This window comes from Mastigoproctus giganteus, chromosome 9 (genome assembly GCF_048544385.1).
Source record: "Mastigoproctus giganteus isolate SK-2022 chromosome 9, ASM4854438v1, whole genome shotgun sequence".
Taxonomy (NCBI): domain Eukaryota; kingdom Metazoa; phylum Arthropoda; class Arachnida; order Uropygi; family Thelyphonidae; genus Mastigoproctus; species Mastigoproctus giganteus.
Window position 1 is genome coordinate 186,823,452 of NC_143583.1, and position 18,459 is coordinate 186,841,910.

The 18,459-nt window shown below is 37.2% G+C and overlaps 1 protein-coding gene across 1 annotated transcript in view; it reads right to left on the bottom strand.

Moving 5' to 3' along the window:
- Positions 1-18,459, bottom strand: part of LOC150080950 (enoyl-CoA delta isomerase 2-like) — a 161,065-nt gene that overhangs the window by 57,724 nt on the left and 84,882 nt on the right. Inside the window, exon 7 of the mRNA XM_090380862.1 lies at positions 14,677-14,749. Coding sequence (XP_090236988.1) covers positions 14,677-14,749 — 73 coding nt within the window. The remainder of the gene's footprint in view (positions 1-14,676; positions 14,750-18,459) is intronic.

The window sequence follows — 18,459 nt, forward strand, 5'->3', positions numbered from 1 at the left end:
ATGCTAATGCAACACATCTAATGCAATTGTTATTATTTATAGTCCAAATATGGAAATTGAAACAGAATTATAAATTAAAATGTTAGCCATGAATTATGCTTTTTTAAATAACTTAATGAAGATCATTGAATAAAATTAATATAATATAATAAGATAAATGGTACCTTCTTCACAAGCTTAAGCAAAATGTGAGAGTCACAAACTCTCTGCAGTAGACCTCTCTTTTGTCATATAATTCTATGTCAAATTTGGTGTCACTGATTGTAATATTAGAGGTCTAATAAATTAATACCATTTTGTTTTTTGAAGTTTTTTTATAATCTAATTTTAGGTGGATAGTTCCACACACACTCACCTCCTATCCACCTAAAATTAGATAGTACAGAAAATTCTATGTTTATAGTACAGGTGCCATCTATATTCCTACAGGGAGGAATTACTTTAGTTGTAGTTATTAATATATAAATTTTCATAGTGGTGTTGGAAGAAATTTGTTACAAACTTGTTCCTGCACCAATTTTTTTTTTAAGGTTCTCCCCTTCTCCCCTCTGTCCTATCACCATATATATTTGTGATTTTACTATGCCTAATTAACAATCTTTCCTCTTCCAGGATGCTACTAAAGGGATGGGTGTTAAGAACCCAATTTAACTGAATAACTATATTTGCACTCCCTTTTTTTAACACCTATATTTCAAGTGGTATATTTACCAAGCTATTGGCTTGGTAAGTGGGAAAATATAGGTGTGAAAAAAAAAGCAAGGAAAGTATTTTTTTTTTTTTATATATTTCAATATATCTATTTTGTGATTTTTAGCATTAATAGCCTTTAGAGTTATTACCCACCTCCATTATACACACACTCACCTCCTCAGATTCACTTGCTGGAGTAATATTACATATTGTGGCTTTAGTGTCTTTCCCTACTGTACTGTGCAAGGGCGGCATATAGTATTCCTTAATTCTCTTATTTCCTATGATTTGTTATTCCGTATTATTATTATTCTGAACTTTATAACCACTTCATTTTGGTTTCATTTTATTGTTTATATTCAAGTTATAAATTATATCTGTGGCGTGTTTACACGTGCACGCACGCACGCACGCACACACATCTCACAAATAAGATAAGAATAAATGAATAAATAATGTGTTATACAATTACTCTACGTATATTATACCATTGAAATTTTTGTTATGTTTCACTCTGAGATTTTAGCCACTCTCTTCAAGTGGCATTGAAATTTATCCCTTAAGGCAGGGGTTGGCAACCTGTGGCTCTTTGAGCATGTAACTGCGGCTCTTTAACTTTTAGCCCACATGAAGCAAAGTTTGAAATGGAGTTAGAGGACTTAAAAATGAAGAACATGTGGAGTGCAAGACTAAAATGCCTTAAAACTGAAATTGAGGATTTGGAGAGGTAAAAGGCTGCCCTTTTAATCCAATGTTGGAAAAGTTTTGTGAAACTGAAGCAGTTGCTGTTGCCAGGTTTCTCTCAGATAACTCACTGTGGTTGATGATAGTTAGCTCTTTGTCTTCCAACTTTTAATAAATGCAGGTATTTCCCAACGATGAGATCTTTCTCCAACTCTCTTCCTCTTGTATATGAATGACCTTCTTCCACTGACTGGTTTGGTTTGGTGTGTTTTTTTTTTAGGAGCATTAGCAACTAAGGCCATATTGTTCCGGGAATATGCGGTGGTCATTCCCTGACCTTTCCACATCCTCTGTATTTGGTGGTCATGGGCTCAAACCCCGGTCTAATCAAGAAGCGTGTGCTATGCACTGCTGCTCCTGCTCACCTGGCTACGGAGGTGCCTTCCACTGACTGGAAATTCTATCCATAGTTTTACTGTTGGTTCCATGCTACATTCTTCCTCACAGTTTTATAAACTATTTAACCAGTGACTTCATTATTTTCCCTACATCAGAAGCTAAACTAACAGGTCTGCAATTACTCATGTCACCCTTTGTGATGTGGAGACTTCCCCTAAATTGTGAATTTAGGGGAAGTCCCACATCTCCAAACTGTAGGGACTTCCTCCTAATCCAATGTTGCTCTCATAATTATGCTAAGGGTTTGCTTACTTTGCTGCCTCCCATAAAATAACTGGATAGATTCCATCCACCCCATGAGTGTGTTATAAGTGTAATGATTCTGATGAGTATAATGAACTATATAGGCGTTATAAGCCAATTGACTTTGATGAGTATAATGAACTATACAGAGAAATAAAGTGGGCCAGTAAATCAGATTGCCTTATGGTGGAGGATTTTAATTACCCAGATATTGACTGGAACTTGTGGTTGGTCACTCACACACTAGTAAGGCTTTTGTGGATTTGTTGGATGACTGTTTTCTAGATCAGCAGCAGCAGCAGCATGTTAGGGATGCAACCAGAGGGAGTAATACTCTTGATCTGATTATCAGTAGTGATTCTTCATGAATTATTTATCTGCAGGTAAAAGAACCACTAGGTGACAGTGATCACAGTGTGCTGATGTGGGATTTACTCAAAGAGGTAACTACCATTAGGGGACCAACTGATGATGTTACCGAAAGCAAATTCTAAATAGCAAGCATTCAAAGAATTAATCTTCGAAGCTACTAGGCTTTTCATACCAACTAAGAAATACCGTTCAAGGTTTAGGCTTAAATGGATGCCAGATGAACTAATGAGACATGTGGCAAAGAAGAAAAATGCATGAGATAAATTAACAGGTGACACAGAAGGCTATGGAAGGTATAAGCTGGTCTGTAAACAATTCACCAAGGAGGTTATGCAGACAAATGCAGATTACGAGAAATCTTTGGCAAAGGATACAAAGAAAAACAGAAAATAGTTCTTTACTTATGGAAACTCTAGAAGGAAAGGGATGAATCATATTGGTCCATTTGATATTGATGGTTCAATAGTTGATTATCCTGCTCAAGTAGCTAACAAACTGAATGAGTATTTTCCATCAACATTACATTACACATGAGGAATTATTCAGGGAGGGGAATGTCAGAGGTGTATTAAACTCTGGCAATGAGCTACATGATATTGTAATAACCGAGAGCAAAGTGGAGCAGCAATTGTTGAAAATAAACATAAGAAAGGCACCTGGGGTGGATGGAATCTATCCAGTTATATTAAAGGAAGTAAGCAAACCCTTAGGCATAATTATGAAAGCTTCCTTGGACTCAGGGTAGGTACCCATAGACTGGAGATTTTCAAATGTGACCCCAATTCACAAAGCAGAATCAAAGGGTGATAAGTAATTACACACTTGTTAGTTTAACCTCTCTTCCGGGGAAATTAATGGAGGCACTGGTTAAAGAAGTATTGAAGGATCATCTAGACAAGACCTCTGTTATAGTTCGGACACAGCATGGGTTTGTTAAGGGGAAGTCTTGTTTGACCAATTTAATTGGATACTATGATATGGCCACAAAGGAACTGGATGCAAAGAATAATTTTGATATCATATACTTGGATCTTAGGAAGGATTTTGATACTGTTGCACATAGAACACTGCTGACCGTCTAGTAGACATTGAGTAGCTCATGGTGTTTTGCCAATTATATACAGGAATTTTTCTAGCAGGGATAAGGAAGAGATTATCCCCTTGTATAAGGCAATGGTCATGCCACACCTTAAGTACTGTATACAGGTCTGGAGGCCTTATTTTAGGAAGGATGTAGAGCTGCTGAAACGAGTACAGAGAAGGTCAACAAGATTAGAGAATGGAACAATGGGTTGCTCTTTGGAAGGAAGGCTTAAGTTTTGCAAATTACAGTGTCTGGAGACGGCACCTTCCAGGCATTTTTTTGCTGGTTATTTGGTTTTTAGCAGTATTAGCAACTAAGGCCATACTGCTCCGGGGATATGCAGTGGTCATTCCCTGAAACTTTCTGCATCCTCCATATTTGGTAGTCACGGACTAGAATCCTGGTCTAAACAAGAAGCGTGTGCTGCACACTGCTGCTCCTGCCTACCTGGCTATGGAGCTGCCTCCTGCCAGGCAATCTGATTGAGATGTATAAGGCCTTGAATGGTTTGAGAAAGCTCAATGCTGATGGGATTCTTCCTCTTGCCCAGATTAATCACCAGAGGGGCATAAATTCAAACTGAGAAAAGTTGTAGAATAGATGTGCTGAAATTTGCCTTTAGCCAGTGGGTGGATGATTTCTGGAAGAAACTTCCATCTGTCGTTGTATAAGTAGGCAGCTTAAATAAATTCCAGGCAGAACTAAACAAACATTTGGAGCAAATGGATGGGGGTTTTTTTGGCTGATGCTGTATAAGCTTGCTTTCTTGCATCATATGCCTCTATTAATGCTAACATTCTTCATTTTTAACTCGACAGTAACCCTTTGAAGTGCATAGATATCGGTTGTCCTCTTAAGTACCTAAAATAAAAACTTACCATTGTTCTCTTTTCGTATCGATACTTTTCTTTTGCAATTATTGCTATTTTTATATTGTACCATTACATAATATCAAATTCTTAACTGGTTTTGAACTATTGTTTTAACTATTCCAATTCTATCATACCCTTTATCTTGCCACTCAGTTCTTTTCATAGGTATAGCATACTTTGTTCTCCTCCTTCTTTAAACTTAAAAAGAAGTTTAAAGTTGTTATATATAGAGTGATCATTAAAGGTACTATGTGACCATTATTCAGATAGGATATCAGGGAAGAACCAAATGGGGCGATTCTCCAACGAATCACAGCTTAAGAAATGTGCAACTTGTGAAATGTTTGCAGACCTTTCTGGGATGGGGCATGATGTTGCCAAGTGGGATGTCTTTATATGTGCTCGATGTAAGTAGTGCGAAGAAGTTAGGCATCAACTCAGCATTGTTACGGGCCTTTACGAGAGCTTGAAGGGCAGGGTAGATGCCATCAAAGAATTTAATTGGGGGGACCCATCAAGCTCTCAGCTTCCCACATCGATGCCAGAGCTTGCACTTGACCATCAGACAACACAATGGCAACCTTCAGGGCAGGATGCGTTGGTCCCACAGGAGCTAGATATTGTCGGTGACTCTACTGTCAGGGAATGGGAAATATAATGTGCGAAAAGGATAGGTAGAATAGGACCAGGGTACGACTGCCAGGGGCAAAGGTTTACGAAGTTGTAGAGCAGATATCATCTTTTAAGGGCACAAAAGGTGATACTGTTGTACACATTGAGACTAATGACATTAAGAGTAGGAGATCTGCAGACTTACTTAACAAGTACAGCGTTGAAAAAAAGTTGAAGTTAGGGTTAAATTTGAAAGTGCCTGCAATTTTGCCCAGATATGATAGGAGGGAGTATACGATAAGAACCTTCTCAATTGGCGCCTCCGTAGCCAGGTGGGAAGGAGCAGCAGTGCGTAGCACACGCTTCTTGATTAGACCGGGGTTCGAGCCCATCAACACCAAATACGGAGGATGCGGAAAGGTCAGGGAATGACCACCGCATATCCCGGAGCAATATGGCCTTAGTTGCTAATGCTCCTAAAAACCAAACAACAACAACCTTCTCAATCAATTCAGTCCTCTGAAATTGTGCAAGGCTCATGGAGTAGAATTTTTCTCATTTTGGTCTGTGCGTGTTAACAGGCGAGATTGCTTCTACAGGGATGGGATACACTTAAATAGAAAGGGTGCAAGAATATTTGTTAATGCTTTTTTGTTTGTTTTGGAATTTTTTATGTGCATCGGCATCTATGGCCATAGCGGGCCATTTGCTGATGCTATCAAGGCAGTGTTAGGTGGGTTGGAAAACTGCTAGCTTTGGGGGGATTTACAGGCTAATAGATTAACAGTAGCTGCAGGCAGAGGTGGAAATGATTCTTGCACTGCTTCTATTGGAATGAGCAGCAGCCTGCAAAGTGATGTACTGGGGATTTCAAGGGCTGCTGGAAGTCATCATGGAACAAGTAAATACATGGGTTGTGTTAGAGTAACTAAGAGTAAGAATAGGTGTATGTACACCAATGCTAGGAGTATAGTAAATAAATTTGACGAATATGAAGTGCTCCTCTGGACATCAAAAGCAGATATTGCTGGGATATCAGAGACGTGGTGCCACACAGATTTAAGCAGTGCAGAATTGGAATTTGGGGAGTACAATGTGTACAGAAAGGATAGACAGGACAGGACAGGAAGGGAAGAGTGGTTATGCTGTTAGTTAAGAAACACACAAAATCTCAGGAAGTGTATCCAAATGACACTAGTGGACAGTGAAATGGTGAGTCAGTGTAGAGTGACGTTAAGCACTGGGAAAGGGAAAATGAGAGTAGGTGTGTGTTATAAGGCTAATGAATCTGATGAGTATAATGAGCAATTGTGCAGAGAAATAGAGTGGGCCAGTAATCCAGTAATGTCTTATAATCGGGGATTTTAACTTCCAGATATTGACTGGAACTTGTCAAATGGTCACTCGCACACTAGAAAGACTTTTGTGGATTTATTGGATAGCTGTTTTCAACAGCAACATGATCAAAAGGAGGGAGCAATACTCTTGATCTGATTATCAGCAGTGATTCTTCATGCGTTAAGAATCTGCAGAAAAAGAAACCAATAGGTGGCAGCGATCACAGTGCACTGATGTAGTATTTAATTAAAAGATGTAACTACTCTCAGGGGTAAGGGGAAGGGATCTATCCAGTTATATTAAAGGAGGCAGCAGAGGAAGTAAGCAAACTCTCAGCCATAATTACGAAAGCTTCCTTGGACTCAGAGGAGGTCCCCATGGACTGGAGAAGTGGAAATGTGTCCCCAATTCACAAATGTGAATGAAAGGGTGATATGGGTAATTACAGACCTGTTAGTCTAACTTCTGTTTCAGGGAAGATAATGGAGTCACTGGTTAAGGAAGTGATGCAGGGTCATCTAGACAAGACTGCAGTTATAATTCAGACACAGCATGGATTTGTTAAGGGAAAGTCTTGTCTTACAGTATTTAAATTCTATATGGTGGAAGCTACTAGGCTTTTCATACCAACTAAAAAATATTGTTCAAGGTTTAGGCCTAAATGGATGTGAGATGAGTTAATGAAACATGTGGCAGAGAAGAAAATGCATGGGATAGATATAAATTAACAGGTAGTAGTAGTAGTAGTGGCACATGATGCAAGAAAGCAAGTTTAGCAGCTTATGCAGGATCAGCCAAAAAAAAAAAAAAAATCACACCATTCGCTCCAAATGCCTGTCCAGTTCCTCCTTAAATTTATTTAACCTATCAACTTCCACAACGACAGATGGAAGTTTGTTTTTTTTTTTTTTTTTTTTTGATTTGGTAGTTGTTGGCGCATCGGCTTCTGTGGCCATATTGCACCTCCCAAGGTTTTTGCAGTACTTTGATCCAAGCCCGAGGCGGGAATCGAACCCGCGACCTTGGGGTTGCCGGGCAGGTACTTTACCCACTCGGCTAGCCCGGTCGGCCGGAAGTTTGTTCCAGCAATTAACCACCCGCTGGCTAAAGGCAAATTTCCGCACATCTATTCTACATCTATCCTTTCTTAATTTGAACTTATGTCCCCGTAGGTTCGTAATCTGAACAACTGGAAGGATCCCATCAGAATTCAGCGTGCTCAACCCATTCAAAGCCTTATAGACCTCAATCAGATCACCGCACAGGTGCCTAGTCTCCAGCCACTGCAATTTGCAGAACTTAAGCCTCTCTTGGTAAGAGAATCCCTTCATTCCCCTCACCAATCGTGTTGCTCTTCTCTGTACACGCTCAAGTAAATCTACATCCTTCCTAAAATGAGGCCTCCAGACCTGTATGCAGTACTCAAGGCGTGGCCTGACCATTGCCTTATACAGAGGGACAATCACCTCCTTTTCCCTGCTAGCAAAATTCCTATATATCATTGACAAAACCCCATGACCTGCCCTAGCAGCCTGTCTGCATTGCTCAGAAAACTTCATATCTGACTGCACAATTACTCCCAGGTCTTTTTCATTTTCTACCACCTTAAGTGTAGTACCACACAGTTGGTACGTTTCTCTGGGGTTACTTCTACCCATATGCAGTACTTTGCATTTGTCAAGGTTGAACTTCAGTTGCCACTTGTTAGCCCATCTGCCCAAATTATCTAGATCCTGTTGCAGTAGCACACTGCCATTACTGTCATTAACAACCCTGCCAACCTTTGTGTCATCTGCAAACATCGACATTAAGCCTGATATACCTTCATTAATATCATTGATAAATACACAAAACAACAGTGGACCCAACACCGAACCCTGTGGGACTCCACTAATAACATTAGTCCACGAAGAGCAGCACCCATTGATTACCACCCTCTGTCTTCTCCCACTTAACCATCCTTTTATCCATTGTAGCAACTTACCCTTAATACCATTCTGCTCCATTTTGTACAGTAGTCTTCCATGCGCAACAGTGTCAAAAGCTTTCCTGAAATCCAAGTATATGATATCAAAATTATTTTTTGCATCCAGTTCCTTTGTGACCACATCATAATAACCAATCAAATTTGTCAGACAAGACTTTCCCTTAACAAACCCATGCTGTGTTTGAATTATTGCTGCAGTCTTGTCTAGATGATCCTGCAATGCATCTTTAACCAGTGACTCCATTATTTTACCCGGAACAGAAGTTAAACTAACTGGTCTGTAATTACTCATGTCACCCTTCGATCCACCTTTGTGAATTGGGGACACATTTGCACATCTCCAGTCCGTGAGAACCTCCCCTGAGTCCAAGGATGCTCTCATAATTATGGCTAAGGGTTTGCTTAGTTGCTTTGCCGCCTCCTTTAAAATAACTGGATAGATCCCATCCACCCCAGGTGCCTTTCTTACGTTTAACTTCAACAATTTCTCTTCCACTTTGCTCTCAGTTATTACAAGATCATTAAGCACCCTGCTACAATTTGATAACCTGCCATTTTCAAACCTTAATAACTCCTCATGTGTGAATGTAGATGCAAAATACTCATTCAGTTTGTTTGCTATCTGAGCAGGATCATCAACAGTCGAACCATCGATGTCAAGTAGACCAATCAGATTCATCCCCTTCCTTTTAGAGTTTATATAAGTAAAGAAATCCTTGCTGTTTTTCTTAGCATCTTTTGCCAAAGATTTCTCGTAATCCGCCTTCGCCTGCCGAAACTCCTTTGTGACCTGATTACAGACTAGCTTATATCTGCCACAGGCTTCTGCGTCACCTGATAATTTATATGCATCCCATGCATTTTTCTTCTCTGTCACGAGTCTCATTAGTTCATTTGATAACCATTTAGGCCTAAACCTTGAACGATATTTCTTAATCGGTATATAAAGTCTAGCAGCTTCCACGATTAATTCCTTGAATGCTTCCCACTTAGAATTTACTGTTGGTAACATCGTCAGTTGATCCCACTGTACAGAATTTAAAAACTGTCTGAGACCACTGTACTCCCCTTTACGGAAGCAAAAACCCTTTCCTTTACCCCTGGCGGTAGTTACCTCTTTGAGTAAATCCCACTTCGGCACACTGTGATCACTGCCACCTAGTGGTTCCTTTATCTGAAAATTCTTAATACACGAATGATCACTGCTGATAACCAGATCAAGAGTGTTACTTTCTCTGGTTGCCTCTCGAACATGCTGCTGCAGAAAACAATCATCCAATAAATCCACAAAAGTCTGACTAGTGTGTGAGTGACCAACCCACAAGTTCCAGTCAATATCTGGGAAGTTAAAATCCCCCATTATAAGACATTCTGATTTACTGGCCCACTCTATTTCTCTGTACAATTGTTCATTGTACTCATTAGGCTTCCTTGTCACTCAAGGTGACAAGGAAGCCTATGATAGATATAAGTGGTCTGTAACCAAGTCACAAAGGAAGTTAGGCAGGCAAAGGCAGATTAAGAGAAATCTTTGGCAAAGGATGCAAAGAAAAACAGCAAAGAGTTCTTTACTTATGTAAACTCTAGAAGGAATGGGATGAATCAGATTGGTCCACTTGATGGCGATGGTTTAACTGTTGATGATCCTGCTCAGGTAGCTAACAAACTAAATGAGTATTTTGCATCTACATTCACATATGAGGAGTTATTCAGGGAGGGGAATGACAGAGGTGAATTAAACTCTGGCAGTGAGCTAGATAATTTTGTAATAACTGAGAGCAAAGTGGAGGAGAAATTGTTGAAGATAAACATAAGAAAGGCACCTGGATAGGATCTATCCAGTTATATTAAAGGAGGCAGCAAAGGAAGTAAGCAAACCGTTAGCCATAATTATGAAAGCTTCCTTGGACTCAGAGGAGATACCCATGCACTGGAGATGTGCAAATGTGACCCCAAATCACAAAGGAGGATCCAAGAGTGATTACAGATTACAGATTACTTGTAAGTGATTACAAGTAATTACTGATCTGTTACTTTAACTTGTGTTTCATGAAAATTAATGAAGACACTGGTTAGAGAAGCACCGAAGGATCATCTAGACAAGACTTCAATTATAGCTTGGATACAACATGGGTTTGTTAAGGGTAAGTTGGGTCTGACTAATTTTATTGGATACTATGATGTGGTCACAAAGGAATCAATGCAAAGAATAATTTTGAAATTATATATTTGGATCTTAGAAAGGCTTTTGATACTGTGGCACATGGAAGACTGTTGTACAAATTGGAGCAGTGTGGCATTGGAGGTAAATTGCTGCTATGGATAAAGGGATGCCTGAGTGGGAGGGGAGAGGGAGAGAGAGAGAGAGAGAGAGAGAGAATGGTAATCAATGGACACTGCTCTTCGTGGACTAATATTATTAGTGGAGTCTCCAAGGTTCGGTGTTGTGTCCATTGTTGTCTTTTGTATTTATTAATGATATTGATGATGGTATAATAGGCTTGATGTCCAAGTTTGCAGACGATATGAAGGTCAGAAGGGTTGTTAATGACACTAATGACAGTTCACTGCTAACCCCAGAGTAACAGTAAAACTGTGTGATACTACACTGACAGTGGTAGAGAATGAAAAGGACCTAGGGGTAATTGTGCAGGCAGATATGCCTGCACAATTACCCCTAGGTAATTGTGCAGGCAATTAGGCAGATATGCCTGAGCAGTGCAGACGGGCTGCAAGTCCATTGGTGACTTGGCAATGATATAGATAATTTTTCTAGCAGCTATAATGAGGTGATTATCCTCTTGTATAAGGCAATGGTCAGGCCTCACCTTGAGTACTGTATACATGTCTGAAGGCCTTATTTTAAGAAGGATGTAGAGCTGCTGGAACGAGTACAAAGAACGGCAAAAAGATTAGTGAATGGAACAAAGTCTTGCTCTTACGAAGAAAGGCTTAAATTTTGCAAATTACGGTGTTTGGAGACTAGGCACCTGTGAGGTGATCTGATAGAGTTGTATAAAGCTTTGAATGGTTTGATCATGCTCAATGTTGGTGGGATTCTTCCTGTTGCTCAGAATAATCATCTGATAGGGCATAAATTCAAATTGAGGAAAGACAGTTGTAGGATAGATGTGCAGAAGTTTGCCTTTAGACAGCGGGTGATTGATTGCTGAAAAACTTCCATCTGTCGTTGTAGAAGTTGATAGCTTAAATAGATTCAATGCAGAACTAGAGAAATTTATCAATTTCTGTAGTTGAAATTTATTAACTAGAGAAATTCAATGCGGAACTAGAGGTATTTATCAATGATACTGATGAAGATATATTAGGCTTAATGTCTAAGTTTGGAGACGAAACAAATGTTGGCAAGGTTGTAATGACAGTAATGATAGTATGCTACTTTAACAGGATCTGGAAAAGTTGAGCTGATGGGCTGAGAGGTGGCAACTGAAGTTTAACATTGGCAAATGTAAAGTACTGCATACAGGTAACAGTAAGCCCAGAGTAATGTATCAACTGGATATGAAGTTTTCTGAGCAGTGCAAAAAGGCTGAAAGAGCAGCTCATGGTGTCTTGTCAATGATATACAGGAATTTTGCTAGTGGAGATAAGGGGGTGATTGTTCCCTTGTATAAGGGGATGGTCAGGCCACACCTTGAGTACTGTATACAGGTCTGGAGGCCTCATTTTAGGAAATATGTAGGCTGCTGAAACGAGTACAAAAAAAGGGAAACGAGATTGGTGAGTGGAACAAAGGGTTGGTGAAGAAAGGCTTAAGTCTGCAAATTGCAGCTTCTGGAGACTAGGCACCTGCGAGGTAATCTGACTGAGGTGTATAAGGCCTTGAATGGATTGAGCAAGCTCAATGCTAATGGGATTCTTCTTCTTGCTCAGATTACTCACCTTAGGACGCATAAATTCAAATTGAGGAAAGACAATTGTAGAATAGATGTGTGGAAATTTGCCTTTAGCTAGCAGGTAGTTGATAATTGGAACAAACTTCCATCTGTTGTGTTGAAGGTCAGCAGCTTAAATAAGTTGAAGGCAGAACTAGACAAACATTTAGAGTGAATGGATGGATGAAATGGGAAGGATTTTTTTTTGACTGATTCTATATAAGCTTGCTTTCTTGCATCATATGCCCTACTAATGAGATAAGTACTTTCTTTTTGGACACCAGGGTTTAGTTTTATCCTTAAATGTATTCCACATCAGTATATTATGATCCCTGCCACATCAATATATTATAATCCACATCAGTATTTTATGATCCCTGCCACATCACATCAGTGCAGTAGAACGTTGGTTATCCAGAATAATTTTAAAAGGCTATCTTCTTTTTTTTATTAAAAGTAAGTTTGCTTCGGTTACAGCAAATTACGAGAAATGAAACGTTTATAACTTTAATGAGATGGGCTTATTATGGAAAGAATTACCGAGAAAAACTCTAGCCACCGAAAGAAAAATACCTGCACCATATTTTAAGACGAAAAAAGAATGAGTTACAATTGCTATGTGTGCAAATGCTACTGGGTCACACAGCTTGTCCATGCTCGCTATCGGTAAGTAAAAAAAAACCGAGAGCATTTAAAAATCTTTCTAATTTTCCTGTTTTGTATAAAAATCATAAAAATTCTTGGATGGATGTTTCTGTTTTTCAAGGTTGGTTTATAATTTTTTTTATTTAATTAATCTTAATTATTTAATTTAATCATAAGATAAGATTAAATTTATTTAATCTTATCTTACTTTTGATTATCCGGAAAATTTGATCCAGAAGAGGTCTGACATCAATTATTCCGGATAACGAACGTTCTACTGTAGATTAATCTGTAAATTAACCTACAACTGATGCTATTTGTTTAAAAATAAAGCAATATCCAAGCAACTGGTAAGGGCCAAGTTTCTTCTACTTGGAGCATTACAACCTCTATTTACTAGGCAGTTTAAATTACTCAAGCCACAACAGAGAGCAAGAACGTCTTGCTTTCATAATTTATTATGAAATGAATCACAATGAATTAGAAAGTTTTCTTTTGTTATTAAAAAAGGGTTTTTGTTTTCATTGTATAAAAAGATTAGAGGAATTCCCTGACTATTAAGACAAAATTTTGAATATGCACTAATTAAATGACATGTGAAAATTCAATAACCAATTAAAATCAGAATTTTTTTCTGAAATATAATATTTTAAGTAAAGTTTTTATTTTATATTGAAATTTGTTTATTTTTAATATAATAAAATATCCAAGTCAAATTACTAAAATTATGTGTGTACCCTTGGTGAAGTACCACCCTATTATAAGCACTGCATTTTGATTAATTCTTGAAGTGCCTCTTAATGCATGTTTTTTTGGTAAAAGGATAGCAACCAGTAATGCTGACAAAAACACACCAACAGACTCTGTCCACCTTGTTACTTAGTAGTTGTGTAATGTTGATAATGTTGAAAACTGTCATAAATTCAAGTCAACCTGTTGGCACATAAAAAAAATTAATTTTAGAGCAAAAACCATCAGAAATTTAAATAATTGGATAAACAGGTATGATATTCTAAAGAGCTAAGCTTAGCATTTTTAAGTAAATGTTGCCGTGGATGAATTTCCTCAAAAAACTGCCACCCAGTTTACTGCTAAATTACCCACTTTTGTTGTATTAAAAGTATTTTACAATATAAATTGTTTTCAAAGAAGTTATAATTAATAAGTATGTATTATAAATGTAGGATGTCAATATGAAAATTGCAAAAGAGACTCCAGAACTCCCATCCCTATCTCTGTTCAACCTCTACTTACTTTTTTGAGTTCCCTATAACTCTTCAAGCTCTGGATAATTCACCTATGATCAAAGAGACCTTTGGTAAGATGTGATTACATTAAAAATTATGTATTTTCATATTTCTGGAATAAGCACGGACTTTTATTGACTCACTTTTGTATTAGTATCCGATTCCAAAACAGGGAAGCTGTCTACAATTGATGCATAATGTCAATTCATTCTTAAAAAGAATACAGAGTATCTGCATCTTTTACCTTACAAAAGACTTGCTGAAATATCTGTCCTTATTAGTATAGCTTCTATACACTAATTACAATCATTAAGATAAAGTTCTACCTTGATTTTTAAATCAACACAGCTACATGATAGAAAAAAAAGTTTTATGCTATGGGATGTGCATGTGATGGATTAATAAGGGAAAATAATATATGTTATAAATGAATATCCTCTAACAGTCTCTTGTTCTTTTGAGTAAGAACCCATGCATGTATACATATATAATATTTTTCTCTGGAATAAAATTTAAGATAATTACCCTAATAAAGAAGCTATACCTGTAATTACAACAATCGTCACATCATTACATTCTGCTGCTTCTTTTAGGGCCTTTGGTATATCTAGATACATCTGAAAAACAAAAAAGTCATATAACCAAGCTCATGGAGCAGAAATGTAAGTGATTAGTTAGAAGAATATGAATAGGTAGAATAAAACAAAAGGAAGAAATAAAACCTTTCTTTCATTAGCTGCACTTTTCCAAGTCCAAATCTAAAATGCATTCTTTCAGAAATACCCTCTTTTGCAACTTATTTACTGATACTGATTTCTTTCACTGAGAAAGAAATATATTTAAATAAATAAATGAAGATGCTCTTGTACTTTTTGCTGATTGCACTGGTGATATCCACTTCCTCCACATCTGGCCTCAAATCTAGTAAGTACAGTAGAGTGTCAGGAATAATTGATGTCACACCTCTGCCGGATAGACAAATTTTCCAATAATTGAACCAGAATATTTTCCAGATAATTTTTCTGGTAAGATTAAATAAATTTAATCTTACCTTATGATTAAATTAAATAATTAAGATTAATTAAATTTTAAAAAAATTATAAACTAATCTTGGAAAACAGAAACATCCATCCGGGCATTTTTATGATTTTTATACAAAACAGGAAAATTAGAAAGATTTTTAAATGCTCTCGGTTCTTTTTGACTTACAGATAATGAGCAAAGATCTGTGCATCCCAGTGACTTTTGCGCACATAGCAATTGTAAATCACTATTTTCTCATCTTAAAACTTGGTGCAGACATTTCTCTTTTAGTGGCTAGAGTTTTTCTCAGTAATTGCTTTCCATAATAAGCCCGTCTCATCAACATTATAAATGTTTTCTTTCTTGTAATTTGGCTTCTGAAAAAAAAAAAAATAATAATAAAGCACACTCTTTAAAGTGGCATTTTCAGGTTTCAACATCGTCTTTTTCCTGCTAATCCTCCTTCACTATCCACAATTGACACAAATCCTGTTATAGAATTGGAATTTTTCTTGATGTCGTAAATTGATGAAGTCTCCACATTAAACTCTTTGGAGAGATTTCCTAAATTTTCACCTTTTCTAATTCTATTAATTTCCTTTTTCATTGCAATGTTAAAACTACGCATTTTCTTTTCGTTCACATTTTACCGAAAAAATTTAGAAAAATAATAAATCACACAGTTTCGGGCCAATATTATTCTTACCGAATATAGAGCTAAACTAATCTGAAATTCGCTCATGGTTTCCAATAAAATCCAGTAGTCTCTGTGATATTTTTCTAAAGCACATTTCTGAAGGTCACATAGAATTCTAGAGGTCACAAACCATAAAACAATTTGCAGTTTTCGGGTTTATTGGGCTTTTTGTTTGTACAATCTGTTATAAACGGGTAGTACACTTGATTTTTTGCTTATTATAATCAAAATTCAATTTGCAAATGTGATCACTATAATTGGCACTTACCGTACTACCGTTAATGAAAAAAAAAAAAAAAAAGAAAGAAACATCAGCCTTTCAAATTATTCCAAATAACCAACGTTCTACTGTACTTTCAAACCATAGAATATGTCATGCCTGTTTATAATTAAGGGTATTAATACGGTAAACAAGGTACCAAAAAGATCCACTCTTTGAGGAATACTGTAATGATGCTATGCAAGAGAGAGAGAGAGAGAGAGAGAATATGTGCTAAATATCTTGTGTATTTAGCACATATCTGCCAATGTTTCACTTTCAAAAAGCTGACCAGGTAGCTATAAGGACAAAAACAAGAGTTTTTTTCCAAAAAAAAAATAAAATAACAGGAGCAAAATCTTTCAAAAAAAATCAGGAGGGATTTTTAAAGTCCACACTGCATTAGAAATTAAATTTCACTGACAAAATATATATTTTTTATTAATCACTGACATCATATATTCACTGACATTATTATTTTATTACTGACAATATATACATTTGATATTAAAATACAGCCACAGGTTATCAGTATATTATGCTTTTAAACATTAGTTACCTAAGATTTTTTTGCTCATGTGTAGACTGTCTCTTAGATATCAAGAAAAATTCTGTAGCAGATTCTGAACCTCCTCAAAAATGTTAGTCAAAGTTTTGTTTATAATAGGGGAACTGCTGCTCAGAATTGGCAGTCGAGAGCAATTCCAAAACAACTGCACCTGATAGAAAAGATCTAAATTCTTTTTTTTTTATTTGGTTAAATATTCTCTGACACTGAGCACTGCTATACCTAAATATACCATCTAAATTCTTCCCGTGCCTCACAGTGAAGTACTACCTATTCCAGAACGACAAGACTGTTTTTTCTGTACACTCTGATGAAGATGAAGACTGATGAACATCAACTTGATATACACAAAGAAGTACAGTGACCATTTAAGTCAAGGGATCCACCATTTTGTCCAAACCTTTATCCATTTGAACCACATAAGATCACAGAAAGTGAGCTTAATGACCTCATCAGGGATCTCAAACTGCCGAAGAATAAGACAGAGCTTTTGGCCTCGAGGTTACAACAGTGTAATCTTCTAGATCATTCTGTGAAAGTGACAACATTTCATAATTGAAATAAAGACTATGATAAATTCTATCAAACAAAAGGCAAACTCACTGTTTGTAAGGTTGTTGATAGTCTAATGGCAGCAATGAAATGAGACATGTTCCCAAAGAATGGCGACTATTTATAGATGGTTCTAAGACTGTGTTATCACACAGTGGAAATATGCTGCCTTCAATACCTCTTGTGTATGCTGTCCACAAAAAAGAAACATACACAAACATGGAGAACATCCTCTTAGCTGTACACCATCAGATATGTGGTGATTTAAAGGTAATCACCATTTTATTAGTACTACAAAAGGATTACACTAAGTATTGTTACTTTCTCTGCAAGTGGGATAGTCATGCCAAGGTGTTAAAATCATTAACACCTGGAATGAAGAATGTAGCATTTGAACTCTGGTAGATCTAAATAAAGTTTTGCTTCCACCACTCTACATCAAATTGGGGCTCGTGAAAAATTTTGTGAAGGCTTTGGAAGTGAATGATCCTGCATTCACATACTTGCAAGAGAAATTCCCAAGACTTAGTACAGAGAAGAGTAAATCAGGCATTTTCATTGGTCCACAAATAAGGCAACTTTTCAAAGACGAACAGTTTGAATGTGTCATTAGTGATAGTGAGAAATCAGCATGGAAAACCTTTCGATATGTTTCAACTGGTTTCCGACTGGTTTTCTAGGAAATGTTAAAGCCAGCAACTACAGGAAATTTGGGGAAGATCTTATTACTTCTCATGACAAACTTGGGTGCAACATTTCATTGAAGATGCATTTCTTGCACTCACACCTGGATTTCTTCCCGCCAAACTGTGGTGCTGTCAGCAACAAACATGGTGAGCATTTCCATCAAGACATCGCAGCAATGGAACAAAGATACAAAAGGAAATGGAGTGTTGCCATGTTAGCCGATTATTGTTGGATGGTGAAAAGGGATGCTCCCATATTTGATACAGGTATGTTCATAGCTAATTTACTGCCATATAAATAATAAATACCTTATATAAATATAAAAAAACTACAGTAAACCCTCATTAATCCAGACCCCTGTAATCCGTATGTCGCTTAATCCGGACAGCTCTAAAAAAATTTAAAAGTGTAAAAATCAAATGACGATCAGGCTCAAAGGTCATATGTATTGTGTTCGAGATCAGTGGGCCGTGATGACTCACACTGCACAAACAACCTGGTTCCCGGCTGCGGTTCAGACAGTTGTTTGTCATTTACTTCG